At 36.2% G+C, this 20,448-nt stretch overlaps 4 protein-coding genes and 1 long non-coding RNA gene across 18 annotated transcripts; 1 reads left to right on the forward strand and 4 right to left on the reverse strand.

Annotated features, from left to right (window-relative positions):
• Positions 1–1,524: 1,524 nt before the first annotated feature.
• Positions 1,525–2,592, forward strand: Arf102f (ADP-ribosylation factor 2). Its single transcript, XM_076386730.1, has one exon. The coding sequence runs from the start codon at positions 1,682–1,684 to the stop codon at positions 2,222–2,224; it is 543 nt and encodes a 180-aa protein (XP_076242845.1). The 5' UTR covers positions 1,525–1,681; the 3' UTR covers positions 2,225–2,592.
• A 17-nt stretch (positions 2,593–2,609) lies between these two features.
• On the reverse strand, positions 2,610–6,910 carry LOC143184473 (E3 ubiquitin-protein ligase ZNF598). Of its 3 annotated transcripts, none has more exons than XM_076386726.1 (3): positions 6,500–6,910; positions 4,197–6,057; positions 2,610–4,127 (listed from the first exon to the last, which is right to left on the reverse strand). In XM_076386726.1, exons 1-3 carry the CDS (start codon positions 6,908–6,910, stop codon positions 3,745–3,747), a joined length of 2,655 nt encoding a protein of 884 aa, XP_076242841.1. In that variant the 3' UTR covers positions 2,610–3,744. The 3 variants fall into 3 exon arrangements, with proteins under 3 accessions (XP_076242841.1, XP_076242842.1, XP_076242840.1); XM_076386727.1 differs by having other exon boundaries at positions 2,610–3,835; positions 3,906–6,057; XM_076386725.1 differs by having other exon boundaries at positions 2,610–6,057.
• Positions 6,911–6,939: 29 nt separating this feature from the next.
• On the reverse strand, positions 6,940–7,612 carry LOC143185131 (uncharacterized). Its single transcript, XR_013002871.1, has 3 exons — positions 7,571–7,612; positions 7,436–7,516; positions 6,940–7,072 (listed from the first exon to the last, which is right to left on the reverse strand). It is a non-coding gene; the product is annotated as an uncharacterized LOC143185131 (long non-coding RNA).
• A 376-nt stretch (positions 7,613–7,988) lies between these two features.
• Positions 7,989–9,212, reverse strand: Taf12 (TATA-box binding protein associated factor 12). Of its 2 annotated transcripts, XM_076386303.1 has the most exons (4): positions 9,149–9,212; positions 8,683–9,048; positions 8,429–8,621; positions 7,989–8,340 (listed from the first exon to the last, which is right to left on the reverse strand). In XM_076386303.1, exons 2-4 carry the CDS (start codon positions 8,983–8,985, stop codon positions 8,213–8,215), a joined length of 624 nt encoding a protein of 207 aa, XP_076242418.1. In that variant the 5' UTR covers positions 8,986–9,048; positions 9,149–9,212; the 3' UTR covers positions 7,989–8,212. The 2 variants fall into 2 exon arrangements, with proteins under 2 accessions (XP_076242418.1, XP_076242417.1); XM_076386302.1 differs by lacking the exon at positions 9,149–9,212 and having other exon boundaries at positions 8,683–9,140.
• Positions 9,213–11,016: 1,804 nt separating this feature from the next.
• Positions 11,017–20,041, reverse strand: LOC143184262 (uncharacterized). 11 transcript variants are annotated; one of them, XM_076386296.1, is made up of 12 exons: positions 19,748–20,041; positions 18,856–18,958; positions 17,675–18,070; positions 16,769–17,316; positions 16,548–16,689; positions 16,139–16,471; positions 15,825–16,069; positions 15,493–15,758; positions 14,913–15,134; positions 13,772–13,855; positions 13,470–13,687; positions 11,017–13,123 (listed from the first exon to the last, which is right to left on the reverse strand). In XM_076386296.1, the coding sequence occupies exons 2-12, from the start codon at positions 18,901–18,903 to the stop codon at positions 12,650–12,652; spliced, it is 2,976 nt and encodes a 991-aa protein (XP_076242411.1). In that variant the 5' UTR covers positions 18,904–18,958; positions 19,748–20,041; the 3' UTR covers positions 11,017–12,649. The 11 variants fall into 11 exon arrangements, with proteins under 11 accessions (XP_076242411.1, XP_076242409.1, XP_076242408.1 ...); XM_076386294.1 differs by having other exon boundaries at positions 13,470–13,855; positions 17,675–17,881; positions 17,963–18,070; positions 19,748–20,039; XM_076386293.1 differs by having other exon boundaries at positions 13,470–13,855; positions 16,769–16,920; positions 16,993–17,316; positions 19,748–20,039.
• Between the last annotated feature and the right edge of the window lie 407 nt (positions 20,042–20,448).

A 20,448-nucleotide genomic window follows, 5' to 3' on the forward strand; every position in this document is an offset into this window, starting at 1 on the left:
TGCTATGTCACGCAGATAAGTACTCATCATGTACTACGCAAGCATTCCCACTACGATACACTCGAAAAGAAGCAAGCCAAAATATATCAATCATTCAGAATGTTTACTTATATATAAACATTATCGACGACAAATAATTGGAATTTGGATAAGAGGATGGTATAAACACTGTCTCTTTGTCACTCATAATCATTTCGTATGTAGCATACAATGGCTGCACGCTGCAATCGCTAATTCATTATCTAGTGTTCCCCTCGAAGAAAGGTTTTCTATTTTGAAACATAATAAAAAAATAATAACGTAATTGCATGATTATTGGAAACATTATTATAACGATAACTTAAATACACTTTCTTATCGCAATGACAGCAATCAATCATTTTTTGTGATTAACAATATTCCTCGGTAGTAGATATTTCATGTCCATATTTTTTGTTTTTAATTGCATTTCTGTCTACGCAGACGTATTAATTAAATATTCAATTCTGTTTCGTGAGTTTTATCAATGCTCACTTCTTTAGAATGTTAATTAAGCGAAATTAAACCTTCTGTATCAATCATTCAACTATCCACATGTGTGAATACATTATATCTCTAATTTCAAAATATTTATTTTAACGAAAAAAGTATTATTAATGCTTCTACGCGGCTATCGAAAAATAACTGCTTAACTTAGCAACAGGCGGAATAATGGTTCATTTTGAAATTGGCGCTAAAGATTACAATACGAGATTAGTACTTCCGGTAGAGCATTAGCGTTGAAGACATTTCCGCATTTAGAAGTAGTATCTATGCAAGTTTGTGCTATCTTCTTCGAAAATAACGAAGAAAACACCAAGGTACTATTAAAATCTTTGGCGAAAAGGTAAAGAACACAAGGTGGAAAACAGAAACTCAAGTACCATAGCGCAACATTCATATTTCAAAAATAACAGACACAAATTTGAATGACTTTAATCAGTTAAATTATCTTTCATAAACAATATGCACTTTAATACATACAATTCTATAAATAATTTAATAGTATTAATACTTGATCAGTTTCTAAATTCTCAAGACTCCGTGGTACTCTATTCTCACGTAAAAGTTTCCCAAATCAGTCCCTCATCAGTTTCTCAATGTTCCAATAGAAAAATGAACAAAAAATCCCTGCAAGATTAGTTTCGCGAAACCTGAAAATATAAATTCCATCAAATTCGTGGATTTAAATCGCCCGCTAAGTCGCGCACTGAACAGGTTATATGGCAGACTACAGAAATTGTGTTGCTCATTTTTTGAGACGCGTCCCATGAGCCAGCGCCGTGCCAATTTTAGGCGCATATATGCATACACGCTTGCAAAGTCTAATTATTTCAAGAAAGACGATCGATCAAGAATCTGAAATACTATATTTTGATTCAGTGCATTCGAACAAGTGTTGGCGTGCGTGGTCAATTCTGCCAACTATTTCCGGAATAATAATCCGCCGTGAGGTGACGTTTGCTATTATTGTCTGTAAGGTGTGTTAACGGCATCGTTAAAAACGTCATCATATTTTCGGAGTCCAAAGATATTGGTTTCCCATGCGAAACACTGTATTTGCTGACGAAAGTTAGCGGCACGTGACATCAGTAAAATTTGCATCAGTAGAAAGGTCATCGGTTTAGCTGCTCCCTGGACGTCCAGTGTCTTCCCAAACAAAATGGGCCTAACAATCAGTAGTTTGCTCACTCGACTCTTTGGTAAAAAGCAGATGAGAATATTGATGGTGGGTCTAGATGCAGCTGGAAAAACTACCATATTGTATAAACTGAAACTTGGTGAAATTGTCACAACAATACCTACTATTGGCTTCAACGTTGAGACTGTTGAATACAGGAATATATGTTTCACGGTGTGGGATGTTGGTGGTCAGGATAAAATCAGACCCCTCTGGAGACATTACTTCCAGAACACAGAAGGTCTTATCTATGTGGTTGACAGTAATGATCGTGAACGTATAGGGGAAGCAGAACGTGAATTGGCTAATATGTTGAAGGAAGATGAACTGAGAGATGCGGTTCTCTTGGTTTTCGCTAATAAACAAGATCTGCCAAATGCCATGTCTGCGGCAGAACTTACAGATAAATTGGGACTTAATTCGTTACGTGGACGTCATTGGTACATTCAGAGTACTTGCGCTACACAGGGACATGGACTTTATGAAGGACTTGATTGGTTGAGTAATGAATTAGCTAAACAGTGATAAAACACCATTATTTGTAATCTTCATGAACAATTTATTCATTGAGCATGGATGTAGAAGACAGGTTGCAATCTCCATTTCGTCAGATTACGCACTGTGTACAATTTAATACCACTGTGATTCTAATTTCTAAGAGAGGAACTACTTTGAGTAATAGAGTAACTTGACAGACTCAATAATCAGAAAGCTTACAAACGTTTCATTTCCAAAAAGAGATTTTTTCTTCCAAAGAAAGAAGCTAGGATCAAAATAGACATGTAAAATTTATCAGTTATATTTTATTTCCACATTATGATTCTAACTTGTAAAGTTATAAATTTATTTGAAAGTGTATTGGTTTTGAAATAAATATGAAATATTTACATTGATTTCAGTTCATATATTATTTTTATTTTAAGATGAGTCTTGTAGATATTATTCATTTGAAATGGTACTGATCATTTCTGCTAGAAAAGAGGAGAAAATATCAATTAAACATTTTTAAGTACTTACTTTGTGTCCATGCAGCAAACTGAAAATGTAACATTACATGTTATATAATTTGATATACGATTTCTACTATCCTGTTTTTAAAGTAAATAATAAATTATAGGATAAATATTAATGATAAGTATTAAAAGTAAGCATTTAGAAAAACTTTTTATCCTTAACACTCATTATATTCTATTTAAAGTATACATATTTGTTCATATAAAGATAATCATTTGTACTCTAAAGTATCGTATACTTATAAGATACAAATTTAGAAATAAAGATATAAAATAAATTATAAATTTACTTTACATACGCGTTTCACCATCGCGATCTTCGATTTATATTAAATGCCTTGAAATTATTAATTAAAAAACTGGAAAGTAAGAAAGACAATTGTGCTTTACTGTCTTATTGTGTAACTCAATGTAACAACTTTATTACAGTACAAAACAGTACATTATCAATACATGCACTGTGTTATGTATAATGTATCAAATAATTTATGAATATGCGGTGTTATTTTTACGCACCATAAAGTTCTATTCCCTTTCTACTACATGAAACACAATGAATAAATTATAGAAATATTTTCTACTTAAGATTAATATGTACAGAGTAGTTTTAATATGACAGACCAGGGCATCAATTGAAACGTTTTAGTACAAGGTTCTGCTTAAGAATATCTTATTTTTATAGGGTCACATTTGTTAAATTCTTTAAATTAATTTACACAAAAATTGTGTTATCGTACAAACAAGTATTGACTTCCTTTGTAGTATACTCTTGTTTCATAAAATTATTAGTACAACCATTTGATAACAAATTTTCTGTATTTTAGGCAGCGGTCACACAAGTCATTGAACAAATTTAACATGGTTAATTAATTTGTTCAAATTAATTGTTTAATACTAGGAGTTGGTAGCTGGAATATGATTATCTTACATTGATGCCATTCACAAAAATAATTTATTCAGTACAGTTCCTTTATCCACACCTTACAGAGCCTTGACAGAATTTATCTGTTATCTAAAGGAACACATTTATACTCATTTACGTACCCAAGAATTTTTTTGAGATGCACTGTTTTTACCAAGTACTGGAAAATGATTCTCTAATGTATGACTAGTCATATGTTGTCTGAAATCGGAACCACTCTTCAAAACTTGACCACAGGTTGTGCAAGTTTCTAAGTTTCTAACTTTATTACCATTCTCTTTCTTATGAATTTTAAACAGCTCCTGTTGCTTCGTAATATCTGGCAAGAGAACTAAAAGCTCTGGAAACACGTTTTCGAAAGCGCTGAAACCCATAACTTCACGACAATGCGTGTAATAATCTTGTGGGCTACATGTTCCTTGGCGAAACAATCCACTAATACATCGAAACTCTTCGATCTGGTCGTGTTGCCTCAAAACTTCGTTAACTTTAGCTACGAGACATTTGTTCCGTTTTTGAAAATCTGGAGGAGGTACGTAATTGTACTCACTATCGTGCTTACTATCGTCTGGCAAGATGGAATAACTCTCTCCAGAACTGTTTGTGAACGTTAATCCATTACTGCTATTCAGTTTATCCATGCTGTCATATTTTATACAAAACCCAGGAGGTGGAGGAGTTGTTGTTCCAAAACCAGGTGGTGGATTTGTAAAGTTAGGAGGCTTGGAACTGCTGCTACCTAAAGCCGGAAAATCTTCCAAGTGACGAACATTTCTATTAGTAGAATTTAAACTATCTATTTTTAGTTCAGTACGCTTCCTTTGCACTCCATTAGTTGCATTATTAGAAGTATCTGTATTTACAACAGCTTCAACTTCCACGTTTTTATGCTTCTTCTTCTCCTTTTTATTCATTTGCTCGGTCTCCTTCAAATATTGCGTGTTTATATTCTTCGACGTGTTCTCATTATTACTGACGTCTACATCCTGAAACGTCTGAGAGCTCGACTGTACAGCATCCACACTGTTCGTATTGCACGGATTTCTAGGCCCTTTAGACGATTCACACTCTTTTTTTACAACAACAGTACTTACATTCATCTTAGATCCATTAGTATCGTTAGCATTGGTACTGTTACCATTTTGCTTAACTTTTTTCTTCTTCGTTTTCCCTTTCGTTAGATCGGTAGTCGTTTTCGCGTTGCTATTAGAACTGTTGCTTGAACTCTGTGGTTCACCCCAGGAAGGCACTACTGTAATTGTCGATTGCTTCTTCGATTTAGATGTCTTTGACAACGTAGGAAAATCTGCTCCAGACTGAATCGGTGGCGGAGAGGGTACTAGTGGAGGCGATGCAACTTTTTTAGGCTTTGGTACAGGCGCTGATGTCTTAGAACAGGTCCATTGCAGAACTTCCTTCCACTGAGCTAAGTTCGCGTTGCTGGTCGAAGGTTCCGCAGAACCTAAGGCGGGAAAAGATTCCCTCGGTTGAGCAGGTCGAATCCTAATATTCGGACCCGAAACTTTTGTGGTGACGGTCCCATTGGGCTCGTGGTTCACTTGAATGGACACGTTGGAAGTCGTACTCTTTTGAGGCTGCGTACTCGATCCTGAAGTATTGCCACTCGATACACTGAAGTTCAGTGTTTTTGATATGCTTGGGCCTGCTGATTCTAATCCCAACGCGGGGAAGTTTTCGTCAGTAACAGCAAGAGGCTGTGGTCTTATAGTGCTGCGAATCGTTACGTTTCCTCTCCCTTTCGGTTGATTTAGCGTTGGCACAATGGGCGCGGTGTTACCCAGTGTCGGAAATTCTTCGGTACTCTGTACATCTACGGATGGCTGTCGTACAAAAGTAGGTTCGTTGTTTGATACATATACGTTTGAAGTATTTGGTGTTACTGTTTGTTGGTATTCCCTGAGATTGTAATCTCTTCCGCCATAGTCTCTCACGCTTCTAGAGGTTGACGCACCTAACATTCCCCTTCTGTTCATTCGGTTATCCCCGCGCGGAGCTAAAGTAAATTCCAGCTCTAACGTTCTTGCTTGCTTCGCGGCGGCTTTGCTTAATTGCTTACTGTGAGCACTTGCCTTATGCGCTTTAAGATCTATATCGGTTCTAAATACACAGGTGAATTTTTCCTCTGAACACGTCCCCTCTTCGCACAAGAAGTGTTCTTGCCTGAAATGGTCTCTAAGATAATCGTAGGAGCAGTAATACTGGTGTAAGCCATCTGCATCACAAAAGTGACAATATAAATGATCTCGTCTTAAATGCCGAAATAATTCATCATTGTCCATGTAACGTTGATCACAAAATTCACATAACGGATGCCCTTTGTGACTTTTGTCATCAATGTCCCCTTTCCTTCTATGTTGTGCAAGATCGGACCTTGTATAACAACGTCTTTCATGGGAAAATATCTGTTGCAAATAGATAAATGTCTATTAAAAAGTGTGAAACTGTTAGAATGTTGATAACATTAACAATTAATAAAATTGAACCATCTGACATCTTATTTGTTACACATTTTGTACAGAATGAAACATAATACTTATGTTCATATTCATTGCAAACATTTCAATCAAATCATTGATCAAATCAAGCTTATGTAATGTAATCTACATCACTTTTCTTTAATAGAACTTAAAAGAAACTATTCACTGAAACTACGTAATTCTAATACAATATTGTTTTTCATTTCTTCACTATCACTATAACATTTATCTTATCATCACCTTCTTTTCACAAACAAACTCACAGAAAATTAAGTTAGCTCACTTACATGTTAATTTATGATCAAAAAATATGAAATATGAATTTTGCATTGAAATAAAATATAATACAAAGTAATGTTTTACATACCTTTAAATTTTCCACACAAAGATCACAATAATGTAGTTCATGTCGGAATCTCATATGATTTTTCAAGCTATTGAAACTACTGAACAGAGGTTTCTCTTTACAAATGGTGCAACGATTGGATAGTAACTCATAAAATTTGCTCTGAATGTCAGGTGCATCAAAATGAATATTATATCGTGTATCAAACAAATTGCCTTTATGTAACTGGTAAAAAGGTTTTATCTCCCTTGTGAATACAACTTTTGGTAAATCTTGCCGGCAAATGGGACACTCGTTCTGACAGCAGAGAACTCTCATCCGAGTGCTGCACTCGTAGCATACAGGATGCTCACACATACCAATACTATATATATCAACATTTTTATAACACACAACACAAGTGTTGTTATTTGTTTCATTGCTGGCAGACATTCTTCTTAATAAAATTTCTCTTGAAAAATATCAAAGTCTGTTGCTCTACACTGTGTTCAGAGACTGTAACAAGTTATTATTGTGTGTGTCAATATTCAACTTTGCCAAAAATCTGGTTCTAATGGGACGAGTTATACAATCTCCTGTACCGCCCAGCACAATCTGCAACACAGTTGACGTTTCAATTTCGATATATTCGTTCCTTATAAATATAATCTTAACTACTACGTTCGGACATGACGAGTACAGAACTATAGTTAATTATTAAACAAGCACTTTATTTAAACCGACGATGCACAATTATTATTGTATAAAATCTACTCGATACAACTTTTATATTTAACTAGTAAAATAAAGACCTGCATGTTCAAACGATACTTCACAATCACTGAAGTTCGGGTAGAACGAAAATTGCACGAAAAAAATAGCTGTTTATATTTTGTACGATAATATGTACGTTAATGTTTTTTGGGAATTATTCAAACTGCATTTTTATGGGAAATGTATGAGAAAAATGAATGATACCGTTTGAAAAATGTTCCAGTAAGCAGATGGCAAAATCTCACAGTATGTCCCTGAAAGAAAAAGGTTATCACGATTTATACACTAGTCTATAGTATGTATGCAGTATGTCTGTTTGATGAATTCAATCTGATGAACAAGCAGGTTCCAATTTCTTCGGTTATAGTTGGTTATAGTCATTGCCTAGTCGAAGAGTAACTAGATGAACTAGTGATTTGGTTCTAGTGTTTGTTTCAATTCAATTTCGGTTCGTTTTAATATTGTTAAATATTTCGATTGTCATACCTGTTTTTGATATAGAATAGAGTATATCAATAGTAGATTCGAATTTTACTTTATAAAACTGCATTTCCGAAATATAAAGCTTTATATAGAAATATTCCATTTCAGTGTATTTTTATATAGAGAATTCTTTTTTTTTTTTTACTTTTTTTTACTTGAAAAATAATTTTAATTTTTTTATTTAGAACTAATAGTAAATTTATAGTATATTAAAAGCTTCATTAATTTGGTTTTTTAATACATTAATACAACATTAAAAGACACATTCTTATAATATTCACTTCTTTTATTTCTTACATCATACGTGTATAATCATCTAATCTTTTCCATAAATAGTAATTCAGTTATTCTCCAATCTTAAAGATACTTAAAGCTATACATTGCAAAAATTATATATATAATATTTGTGTTTACAAATATCAATGGCATATCCTGTTATAAAAAAATTGTTGCTTAAAGGTAAAATAACAGATACAGGGAAGAAAATATACAGGAGAACTAATATTTTTTGATTGATTTTCGTATAAGTGCCAATCTCTGTTTGTGAGCTTCTGTAACTGTTGCACGCTTATATGGACGCACTTCATCTGTACCAAATCCAGGAATCCACATATTCCAATTCCTTTCTAAACATAAACAATTTACAGAGAGTTTTAGTTAACATATAACCACTTCATTAATGTTCCTTCTGTTGAACATTTCTACATAACTTACCTAAATGTAATTGAACATCTTTTACTTCTACAGTATTAGCATGACGGTGCTTTGCTAACAAACATGCTGCATTAACAGTTGTTTCCACAAAATCATCTGCCAGTTGCAATAGCATTTCCTCTACTTCTTCATCTAGTTGTTCAGTAGGATCCACTTCCTTTACAAGATCTTGTAATCGTGTTTTAGTTAAAAACTGAAAGTAACAGAAATAGATTAATCAGCAATAAAATAAATTCTCTGACTAAAATTTGTACCTGTGGAAAATCGTTAAAGGAACTTTGTTGTTGCTGCTGCTGTTGTTGTTGCTGTTGCTGTTGCTGCTGCTGTTGCTGTGTAGATGATTGTTGTACTACTTGTTTGGGTGGTTGGGTTACAAATTGCGTTTGCTGTGACTGAGTCTGAGGTTGCAAAATTTGTACTACTGTATTGCCACTTTGTATATTAGGTACAGTAGAGGAAGTTTGAGTATTAGGTCCAATGGACTGCAAACTACCAAGTACAGGCGTAATGTCTGATCCTGCACTGGTAGTTTGTACTAGAGCAGTTTGTTGCGACATTCTTTATTCCATTTAGTTGTAAATTTTCTTCCCTGATATCGAGCAAATTCACTTAACTATAACCTGCAAAACATAATCATCCATTACGATGGTATTGTGACTTTACTGTACAGCAACGCGCGATCGCAAAACGATCTATTCTTGAGATCTGCAACCGTCTTACAGAAATAATGCCATAAACGAGGTATAAAATAGATTTATGACCCAGTGGAATGTCTTATTACATACTTTAGAAGCTTATGAACCTTCTTACCATTTCTATATCACTCGCAACGTTATCGATTGAGTTTTCAAACACGATTACAGCGCCACTGGTGAAAGGAATTAGAATTAAATATTCCCGCGAAGATTTGAAAGTTAAACATTTCAAATACCACCGACGAAGTATTTGCTTGCCAGTAACTATTTTTATTTGAACTATAACAATTAAATATTCTGGGAAATATATACCAAATGCATATATATGTATAAAGGGAAAACGCCATAACATAAAGTAAAATTTTTTGTTATTAATAATCGTATGTTCATCAAGTATGAACTGGAAAATCTGATTTGAGTTTAATCATTCTTAGCCAACTCGATAAGTATTAATATTCTGTGTAATATCTTCACTGTAACTGAATTAATGTAAATAGTTTTACTGAGTTGGCATTAATTCACTAATAGGCACTTATTTTCATTAAGTCATAGTTTATACTAAAAAAGTATTATTATTTTTATTTGTGATAGAACTAAAACATGGGAAATTATTACATGTAAGACAGGACACATCGTGTTCACATTTAACATAACACCAGTGTATATTGTGTCACAACTGGGATACATAATATTACAATGGTGCATAATAAAATTCTATACATATCTTGCTCTATCTAAAGTAAATTATATTTTGAATCATTTCCATCACCATCGTATTTCGCTTTGAATCGAAGCGTGCCTTGGTCGAATTTCTTTATACCAGACAGATGCGATTTCTGACAGAAGCTGCAACAAACTGTGCATGTAACAGAACGTACGAATGTTTGCATAAAATATAAAGTATCAATCGTTCCGTTCGTTTATATATTTTCTATGTTCGTAGTGGTAAGATCGCTTCGACTCAAAGAGAACAATTGGATCTGATATTTGCTTGCCGTTTTTTAAAACAAGCACAAAACTAAATCTCTTAAAAGCATGAACCAACTCTTATTTCGTAACATATAATATTAATAATAATAATATAATAATAATAATTCATATAAACATTATTTCTGTTTATTCCTTGTTAGATTTTTAGCAAATTGCAAGAGAGCGATGCCACGAATAAATTGCAGAGGAATTCTTTACACATACCGTCGGGAATATTACTTGTTTCAAGTGTACTTGATGCGGCATCGCAAATCTTTTCTCTTCACGTCGTTTACAGTATATATACATAATGTATATAAGCATGAGCAATATATATATTATACATATATATTTGTTTTTCCTTTTATAGACGCATTTTTTGCACGAACTTCGCGTGTTTCTCTCTCTTTCTCTCTCTCTCTTATGAATATATAGTGAAAATTTTATGTTCCGTATGTGACATACATTTTATGTCACTTATAGTGTGACCCTGCGGTACAATTAATTATTTATATCCCCTCATTAACTTTAAATAGTACGTGATATCTAATTGTTTGAAGATACTTAGTAATATTTGTTATAATATATTAATCTAGACTTCTACACAGTGACGAACATTATCGTACACGAAACTTCATGTGACGTATGCACGCGCGTTAATAAATTTCTTATAATCTTTCTTGTGTCTATTCGATACTTGGTATTAATATTATACATAATTAAGGTAAGTTTGGTAACGCGGCAAGCGGTAAACTTCGGTCGTTACTTTTTCTTGATTTCTCTGTTGTTTCTCCTGTAAGAGTTGATAATACGCATTGAAGCCCAGTGTTCTTTCGCACAGGTAACTCGGCACGATAAGACGTTGCCGCAGAACCAAGCTTACGACTTTTATCTTAACCGTAAATACGAAATATATGGCCTTACAAGATCGCTAGAGTCATAATATTCTTCTTTTGAAGTAGACAATACACAAATATTGTTAATTATTTAAAAATTAAATTTAAAAACCAAAAGTTTTCAAGTTTTAAAACATCGATTCGAGCATAAAAGGACATACTAAACTGCTATCGCTTTTCCATTCCTCTTGTTTCGAATGTTTCAGATCCAGTGTGTAACAGTGGTTTTGTTGCGATGTATCTCAAACGAAATCGGTATAGTTTATATTGCACTTGATCATAATAATTTAATATTATGAATCTTAATGATTAAACGAAAAGCAATGAATATAACTAAGCCAGATACTTGATACGAAACTTCGAATGAAATAAAACACTTTTATATACGATTTCTATACCGAACTACACGCCAACAAAGTAAAGCATTTAGAGTTAACATCTAAGTGATTCAGAAATGAATAATTAAATATATGGTATCTCTCAGTCATGATTGCATAGACTTCTTTACGAAAAAAGAAAAAAATAAATCATACTTTCTCTTCTTATAGTAATTGATTCGCGATAATACATAGAAATCTTTGTTCATTTTTGCAGTCAATATATAGAACAAGCGATTCTTTTTAAACACACTTCGGAGTCTATCACTTAGAAATATTTAGCAACGATAATGTTTGCTCTTCTATCCCAATTATAAAATTCGAAATACCACTTCGTATCTAATGAGATTGCCTAAATTTTATGGAAGTGATAGCATAACACGCACTTTTAACGAAAAACTAATGCCGAATAACGATGGACGTAAACCGTTACTTTTGCACACTTTAATCATTCGATATCAAAATCTGTTTTTCATCGATTTGCGAAGGGAAAGCAAAAATTTCACAAAATACATGAGGTATCTGGATAAACAATAGACATAGAAAAATGTACACTATAAATTGTCGCGTTCATTGTACCATTCGAATTAAGAATACACTTTGTACTCCCAGACAACACCTTGATAAATTCCTCAAATTACGATCATATCATTCGATATAAATCGAACGTATTATCACGTCAAATTTCACTTTGCGTGATTAGTAAATACATTAATTTTCTTCCTTCTTTTTTACATATGAAATTATCGTACAAAATAGGCGACATATTGGTACCACAATTAGTGCCTAGTCGTAATTGAATTAACAGTGAAATTTATGTGTGCCCACCACTGAATCGCAAAGTCCTGAGTTACACATTTCGCATAATCAAATGGAACGTGAGAACATCCAATACTTTTTCTTCTTCGATCTACATAAGACGATCTACGCAAAAGTATCGTACAAAAAGAAACAAAGAAATTCAAACTTTGGATAATACGCTGCCAGCGCGTAGGCAGCGGTTCTTGTTCAATTTCAAGTCCCTATAAACTTCTCTTCTGCACATAGCTACAAGCGAGCATTGCGACGAACGTCTAAAATGAGGAAACTGTCTGTACCTATGACATTCTCAACATTATTGCAACGCAATAACAACACTTCGGTGCAACTTCCATGATCATAGAAAGTTTCTGAAACCTGAATCGGCGCACAACTTCATGATCAACAACACAAACGTTCGTCATGTATACAATCACTTTCATTTTTTATCAAAATGCTTTCACCATCCTCTTCTATTGATTTGGTTTAATAAGAGGTCAACACACCAGGCGGAGTAGGCACGACAACCGTGTGCTGCGGCACTACTGGCGGTGCTGGCGGCGCCAGTGGATGCCCAACTAAGACTGCTGCCGCTGGTATTGGCAGAACACCAGATTGGGGAATGGCAGATGGTGTACTGACTTGTGTCGGTGGTCCTTCTGTCGCGTGCTTTCTTAAGTGTCTCAGCATGTTCCCTTTCTCAACGAAGGTCTTTCCGCAATCTGGACAGCTGTGAGGTCGTTCATCCGAATGTGATCGTCTGTGAGACACTAAGTGTCCTTTGCACATGAAGTCTTTAGGGCAGAGGTCGCAACGGAATGGTCTCTCAGCGTTGCTCCCTTTATTGTGCGAACGCATATGGAACAATAGATTACCCTTCAATGGGAAACTTTTGCCACATTCTGTGCATACAAATGGACGTTCACCAGTATGACATCGCATATGATTTACAAGATGTTCCTGTAACAGAAAAAGGAAAAAGAAGCTTTTAATAAGGATGCTGTACTCATTATTTAGGGAATCTAAAACAATCAGACTCTTTCTAGTCTCACTATACAGGGTGATCAGTTTATCTGGAAACCCCCTAAGTGTTGCACTTACAACGCTAACAGCAACCTTCCAGATAAACTGATCACTCTGTATTACAATTACATACAGGGTGATACTGAAATAGAGGTAATTCCACTTTGGTAACGTATTCTACTTTGCCTAAGAATAGAAAGATCATTTACTTTCAAGAACTGTTGTCACCTGTATTTCAGTATTAGCTTGAACTTGTAAAGTAAAGAAGAAAATGAACATTTACCTTTCTTGTAAATGGTTTCGAACACACATTACAACAGTGCGATGAATCTCCGGTATGTTGACGGAGATGATTATTGAGGTGTTCTTTCCTAGTGAACGTCCTCTGACAAAACTCACACCGGTGCGGTGATTCGCCGGTGTGGATTCGCACATGATTCGTCAAATGCTCCTTACGAGTAAATGACTTGGAGCAGAAGTGACATCGGTGTGGCGATTCGCCTGTATGTTGACGCACGTGATTTGTCAAATGTTCCTTCCTCGTGAAGGATTTGGTGCAAAACTGGCACTTGTGCGGTGACTCACCCGTGTGCTGCCTGACGTGGTTCACCAAGTGATCCTTCCGCGTAAATGCTTTTGGACAGTATTGACAGCGGAAAGGCGTCTCCCCTGAACATTTTATAACCAACTACAATTTTTACTGGTCATTCGGACAACTTGTTGTCCTGTACAAGGCGAGTTTTTGGCCAAGGTAACGCGTGAACACGGTGTGCATTGAATTATGTAAAATGAAGAGTTCTATTCAGTAAAACAGATATTCTTAAATAAAGAATGTAAAGCTTGTATTCGATGCTACCGTTTTCTTGTGTTACTTTGGAAGAAAGTCGACTTGCGCAGCAGTCAAACTATTCGTTAGAGGTATTCTAATCTCAACTGTTGAAGCTATCGATAATTAATCTTTATCAACACAGAATATTGAAATTTGAAAAAGAAAATAAGCTTTCTCAGGTTAAACTAAATAATACACTGGTATGCCACCTACAAAATGAAATGAGAATGAAAATGGAACTATATACAAGTTTAAAATGGTAAGAAGCTCGCTAGACAGACGTCTTCAGAATGTAACAAAGTATTATGAACATTTATACGGAAAGGATTCTGAGACAGTTAATAAGAAGCATATATGAGAGCGGTGTATGAGGCAGAACAGTAAATGTCTCTAGGGATTTAATGAAATGGGATAATTGTGATCGGTTGACTAATTGCTAGTTAGACACAATGTGAATTGTCATACACGAAACGGCAAACAGATTATTCCCGACGTCGTGAACAAACTTCTATTGCGAATACACTATTTCTCGTTTCCAATACACGTTACACTGACACTACTATTATGTAAATACTGTTTCGCATGCAAGTATGCAACTCAGAGCTGAAAACGTCGAGTTAGAACATTAGAAGCGAACTTGACACTGTGCTCCGAAAGCGACATAATGCTCGTGAAAAACGATCGGCCGTGACACGTTTGCCATGAGAGTGATCGGTTTCTTGGACGTATACGACAGAACGATTTGGTGTGTGTTACATGACGTATTATGAAAAGGTGACTCAGTCCCTAATATGTTTCTTAACTAAATCAGTTTCTAGCCACGTAATATAAACTACTCTTAGAGACAAATATTACAATCGATTGTCCGTGAAATGGACATCTGCCAACCGCTCTCACCTGTGTGTTGGCGGATGTGGTTAACAAGGTGTTCCTTTCTGGTGAACGATTTGGAGCAGAAGCCGCATCGGTGTGGAGACTCACCCGTGTGCTGGCGGACGTGGTTCAAAAGATGCTCCTTTCGCGTGAATGTCTTCGAGCAGAAATCACAGCGGTGCGGCGTCTCACCCGTGTGCCACATTATGTGGTTCGTGAAGTGCTCCTTTCTCGTAAACGACTTACCTGTATTCGCAGCGATAAACAAAACCAAAAACACGAATACTTTGATTATACTGCAATATCAATCAAAATTATACAGCTACAAATCCATGTAAAGACACTCAATTATAAATAAAGAATGATATTAATAACATTTGCTTATTTATATCATTCGTTAATATCTTCCCCAGCACGCTAATAGTTTCTTCTCAAGTGTATTTCTTCTCATAAAGCTTCTTCTCGTAAAATTATAAGCATTTTTCATTACTTTATCTTAATAGTAAAACACTACTGCTTTCCTATTTAAATATTGCGTAAACATACAGAAACAATGTGTTCATAATATGTATATTAATAACCAACTGAAAAACAGAGCACTCACCACAAATTTCACAGCGAAATGGTGTGTCATTGGTATGTGAACGCATATGATTCGCAAGATGCTCTTTACGCGTGTATTTCTTGCCACAGGCCTGACAATGATGGGGAGTTTCTCCTGTATGCCACATAACATGGTTCATAAAATGTTCTTTGCGAGTAAAGCTCTTTTTGCAAATATCACATCGATGTGGCGTTTCACCCGTGTGCTTGCGAACGTGATTAACCATGTGTTCCTTTCTAGTAAATGTTTTCGAACAGTACTGACATCTAAAACATAAACATATTAAATCGTTAGCCAGATTATCATTAATGAGAAAGCATAACTGAATTTACCTATAAGGTGTTTCTCCAGTATGACAACGAGTATGATTATCCAGATGTTCCTTTCTCGCGAAACTTTTTCCACATACGGTACAGTTGTATGGTTTGTCGGTGGCATGTCGCTTCATATGACGTTCCAACGATGGTGCATTAGCAAACACATGAAAACAGACTGTACATGTAAACATGGATCCACCCAAGTGACATTTGCCATGACGTGTCAAATCATTGGCATTTAAAAATGCCTTGCCACACACCTGCAAAATTTACAACTCAAATAAACGTGAATAAAGGGCAAAGGAATAAGACATTAATTTACTGTGTACCTGACACGTAAACGGTTTTCTTTCTGTGTGATATCGACGATGGACAATAAGTTGATAGCGAAACTGAAAAATTTTCCCGCATATTTCGCAGGCATGACTTCCAACCGACACTGGCGATGCACTTGGTCCTGGTGTAGCTTCACCATCGCTCGACTTAATGTCAAACTTATTTAATTGAACCTGCTGTACAATTGGTGTTCCATTTTGTATAGTGGTAACTGTTTGAGTAGGAACTGTACTTCCAACTAAGCTTGTACCAGCTGCTATATCACTTTGTAACTTTCCGAACACTTCATGATATGCTAGAAGTTGATTTATATCTTCAACATTGACCTGAAGAATACAATAAATATATTATAGTAACATATTATATAAATACGTACCCTATTATAGAGAGGACATTATTTACCTTATACATATTTTGCACCATTTCAACACCAAGAGTTTTCGCTAAATCTTGCTCATTACCAGCACTGATTTTTACTACCGAACCGTCAGCTGTTCTTACATCCATCATATGACCTCCTGGTTTTAAATCTGGCACTTGAAATCTACACAAAAATTGTGATACCGTTTATCATATTATAGAAATTATTGTATTGAGTAGATAAATAAATTGGGTAAACGTACTGCGTCATATTAAGTTGACGCAGCTCTTTTTCTTTTTCAGGTTTTTCAGAATTGTTCTGACTTCCGCCCTCAGCTGAAGAATTTCCGCTTATGTTCACACCAATTTGTTGTTGCTGCTGCTGCTGCTGCTGCTGTTGTTGCTGCTGCTGCTGCTGCTGCATAAGACTTTGTTGTAGATCTTGAGAAGTTTGTAATTGAAGGTCACATTGAACTTGACAATGAACCTGATTGTCGCTACAGCGTTCAGTCGTGCAACTTCCACCCTCATCCTTCACCTTATTATCATCTCTCTGTGCGTTTTGATTATGTGCAGTTGGTCCATTGTTCTGAGCATTCTGATGATTCTGCATTTGATGATGAGACTGTTGTTGCTGTTGCTGTTGAGGTTGCTGCTGCTGCTGTTGCGGTTGTTGCTGCTGCTGATGCAGCTGCTGTTGTTGTGCCTGCATTTGCTGTTGCATTTGTGCATGTGCTGCCTGTAAATGACTAACGCTGGGCGGTATGTGTGCTCCGTCTAGACTAAGGCCTGGCAGCGAAACTGGAATCTGCTAAATAAAACACGAAAAAATAGACTAAATTCGTATTCATTAAAATAGTATTAAGGATACAGTATCAGCCTTACCATACGCACCATGTATTTAATAATAAATTAGAACAACAATACAATGAAATCTAACAAAAGGAAAGACTAAAACAAGAAACAAACTTGAAGAAGCAACTTTTCAAATTATAAGTGAAATTGCAAGCACTTTGTATGCATTTATTACAGTACATAATTTAAACTATCTACTGACATACATATTAAGATATTTACAAAGTAGTATGCTGCAGAGGCAAATTCTATCCTACATCCTGGATAAGCTACGCTCAACAGCTAGTCATTGGCATACCTCTAAGTAAACAAACCTGTGGATTTGGTTGTAAAGAACTATGATGACTGCTACTGCTAACTGAAGGCTGATGATGATGATGCGTAGGTGTTGACTGGTGGTGAGAACTGGAAGTCAACGCCATTTCTTGGTTCAATGAAGAGGCTGGTTCTTTGGAAGATGCCTCTCCACTTCCACTACTCCTGTGTGAGGAGTTGTGGTGGGAATGGTGATAGACCGAGACCTGAGGTAGCGGCCCAGGAAATAGATTGGTCAGGACCCAATATTTAGCTACCGAGGAGGCTAACGCTACAGCTGTACCTACACGCAGGTCCGCAGACGAATGCGGGGTACTTGCTACATTGCCAAGACTGGTTGCAGTAGTCAAACCACCTGGGTACGAAGGACGACCACTTTGACCCGCGTTTACATCCTACCGATATACATTCAAACATTTGTACAACATTAATAGGGCATGCAGCAGCATGCACCAGGCTCACTTCCAATCGACAAATGCGCTAGTTTTTGTGTGTCCAGCAGCATGAAGCTAGTAATTGAATCTCAACGAATTCGTGCAACCAGTGCCAATATTCATACTCATCATTATGTACAAGATTTCTATGTTTCTGAAAATATAAGGAAAATTACACCTAGAATCCCATTTACAATACTAACTCAGGAGAAGTGTTTCGATACTAAAAGCTTACATTATCTGTACTAATAATTATAATCTAATGCATCTGAGTACTGTAAATACATCATGCTACTTTCACAAAACTATGTTTCTTAATATACAAATATGTGCTTCTATACTTGTAAGTATTTTATGTAAGAAAAAAGCAAGCCAATAAATATAAAATGTTCAAGCATAAGCTACTGCATTTAAATGTGCTACAAGCAATTAAAAGTAAAATTGGAAAACCCCTTACTTATACATAAGTTTTCATTATATGCACACAATAATATTTGATATCATTAGACATGAATAAGGAGTAATATAATGTATAGAAATGTAAGGAGTAACTTAAAAATAATCTATGAAAATTGACATACTTGAAATTAATGTTTTAAGGTATTATAAATATAAACAAAGAGCAAAATATTATAAAATATACTATTCATAAACAAACATATGCTAATCAATAACAATTTTAATAACTGTATAGTTGCGCATTTGTGGTTTGGTGAATAGCCTGTTTCAATTAGAAACATCCTTACCTCTTGTGCCTGCGTAGTCGCTGGCAACGCATGCTGCTCACTATTCATCTTTGTTCACTGATGGATACCAGCTATATAGTTCTCAGATATTTCATTTCTCATCCTGCAAAAGAGTAAAAAAAAAAGATGTAGTTAAGTATCCATCATCAATAAACACGCAACCTACATACACGGAGAAAACTATAATAACGCGCGACATTATTGTAAATATACTCTACTGTTCTCCATAAAACGCTAATAAGAACAAAAAATACTATTTCAAGTCACCAAAAATAATACACGCGATGAATCAAATAACTACTTTGCCCTTTGTACCGCTCGAACTGACTGGGCAAAATAAATCCCATAGTTTAACCTCGAAATCAATTGCTCCAATACGAATAAAAGGAGTAACTCTACCATGCACGAACGAATTGGATAGAATTCACTGGGCGTACACTTATTATTATATAATGTTCACGAGGATAGGTTAATATCGTGAAAGAAATTATCGACATGTACAGATGCGAAAGTAGTTGGTTTAACCTCACGGGTATTTAGTCGAGTTTTTTTTATCGAGTGAGCGGGAAAGGGTGAGTCATCCGATACAATCTTTCGAAGGCGACAAAGGCAAATAGCAAAAACGTTTAGCGTACCAGCGACTCGGTAAGAGCGCACAGTCGTGCTCCCACATTCGCCAGGAATCGCCGTAGAACCCCCCGCACTTGAGAGAGGATTCACGGGCACCATCTTCTGGTGTCTCGAGCATATGACGCGTCAATTACCGTGACTTGTAGAAGGAGGACAAGGGGCCACAAGATGGAGGTTCCTCGGGATTCGAAGCAAGGGGATTTGGAGAAACCGTTCTCGAGGGCCGTACCGATAATCGTGAGAGGTCTGAGGGTGGACTCACGTGGTGTATGGTGCCGTCGGCGGTTCTGGCATCTCGCTTTGTCGGCCCTAGACCGTCTCGTACACGGGGAGACACGCGTCCCGACGCAGGGGGGGACGCCTTTCGCCGCCTCTCGACGTCTCACCTCGCCACGGATACCCACAAGCAAATCCCTGATAATGGCCACGCGCCCTCGACCTCCACCTCCACAATATATTCCAAGCGATGCCCGCGCGACTTAGGAAACAGGACTGCCAATTTTCGCCCGAATCGACGGCGAACTGTGCAAGAATTTCAGAAAAACGCTGGTAAGAGCGTACGTGCTCACGGTTAACAGAAAATACGACGACTGTCATGGCGTCCCTCGCCCACCCCGCAGGAACTTACGCGCTGAGAGCGTTATTTGGTCGACCACCTTTTCATTGGTCCCCCTATAAAAAAGTCGCACCGTAAAAGAGCGTGCCGCGATAAAAAACTAATTCCCGAAAAAATTTTTGGGAAATAGGCTGGGGAGACCGTAACATGGGAAAATGAAATACATCAAGTGCTCTTTGTTAGTTCATTCAGTATGCGCGCGCAGCATCCGGCTGCGCGCGCCGTTTAATCACTTCCTGTATAAAAGCCCGCCAGTTTTTAATATATCGCTACTCGTAACTATACACATGAATATCGCTTTTTTAGGACTGCGAGATCGATTTGATATCGTCGGTGATTCATGAAAC

This window comes from Calliopsis andreniformis, chromosome 10 (genome assembly GCF_051401765.1).
Source record: "Calliopsis andreniformis isolate RMS-2024a chromosome 10, iyCalAndr_principal, whole genome shotgun sequence".
In the NCBI taxonomy this organism is placed as follows: domain Eukaryota; kingdom Metazoa; phylum Arthropoda; class Insecta; order Hymenoptera; family Andrenidae; genus Calliopsis; species Calliopsis andreniformis.

Coding starts and splice junctions, on each gene's coding strand:
- Arf102f (XM_076386730.1), top strand. CDS start 1,682: ATGGGCCTAACAATCAGTAGTTTGCTCACTCGACTCTTTGGTAAAAAG.
- LOC143184473 (XM_076386725.1), bottom strand. CDS start 6,910: ATGTCTGCCAGCAATGAAACAAATAACAACACTTGTGTTGTGTGTTAT. Junction 6,058..6,499: donor TTTGTGTGGAAAATTTAAAG/GTATGTAAAACA, acceptor TATTTGCAACAG/ATATTTTCCCATGAAAGACG.
- Taf12 (XM_076386303.1), bottom strand. CDS start 8,985: ATGTCGCAACAAACTGCTCTAGTACAAACTACCAGTGCAGGATCAGAC. Junction 8,622..8,682: donor CCTTTAACGATTTTCCACAG/GTACAAATTTTA, acceptor TGTTACTTTCAG/TTTTTAACTAAAACACGATT. Junction 8,341..8,428: donor AGATGTTCAATTACATTTAG/GTAAGTTATGTA, acceptor GTTTATGTTTAG/AAAGGAATTGGAATATGTGG.
- LOC143184262 (XM_076386289.1), bottom strand. CDS start 18,903: ATGAATAGTGAGCAGCATGCGTTGCCAGCGACTACGCAGGCACAAGAG. Junction 13,856..14,912: donor CCACATCCGCCAACACACAG/GTGAGAGCGGTT, acceptor TAAAATGTTCAG/GGGAGACGCCTTTCCGCTGT. Junction 13,124..13,469: donor CGAAACCATTTACAAGAAAG/GTAAATGTTCAT, acceptor TTTCTGTTACAG/GAACATCTTGTAAATCATAT.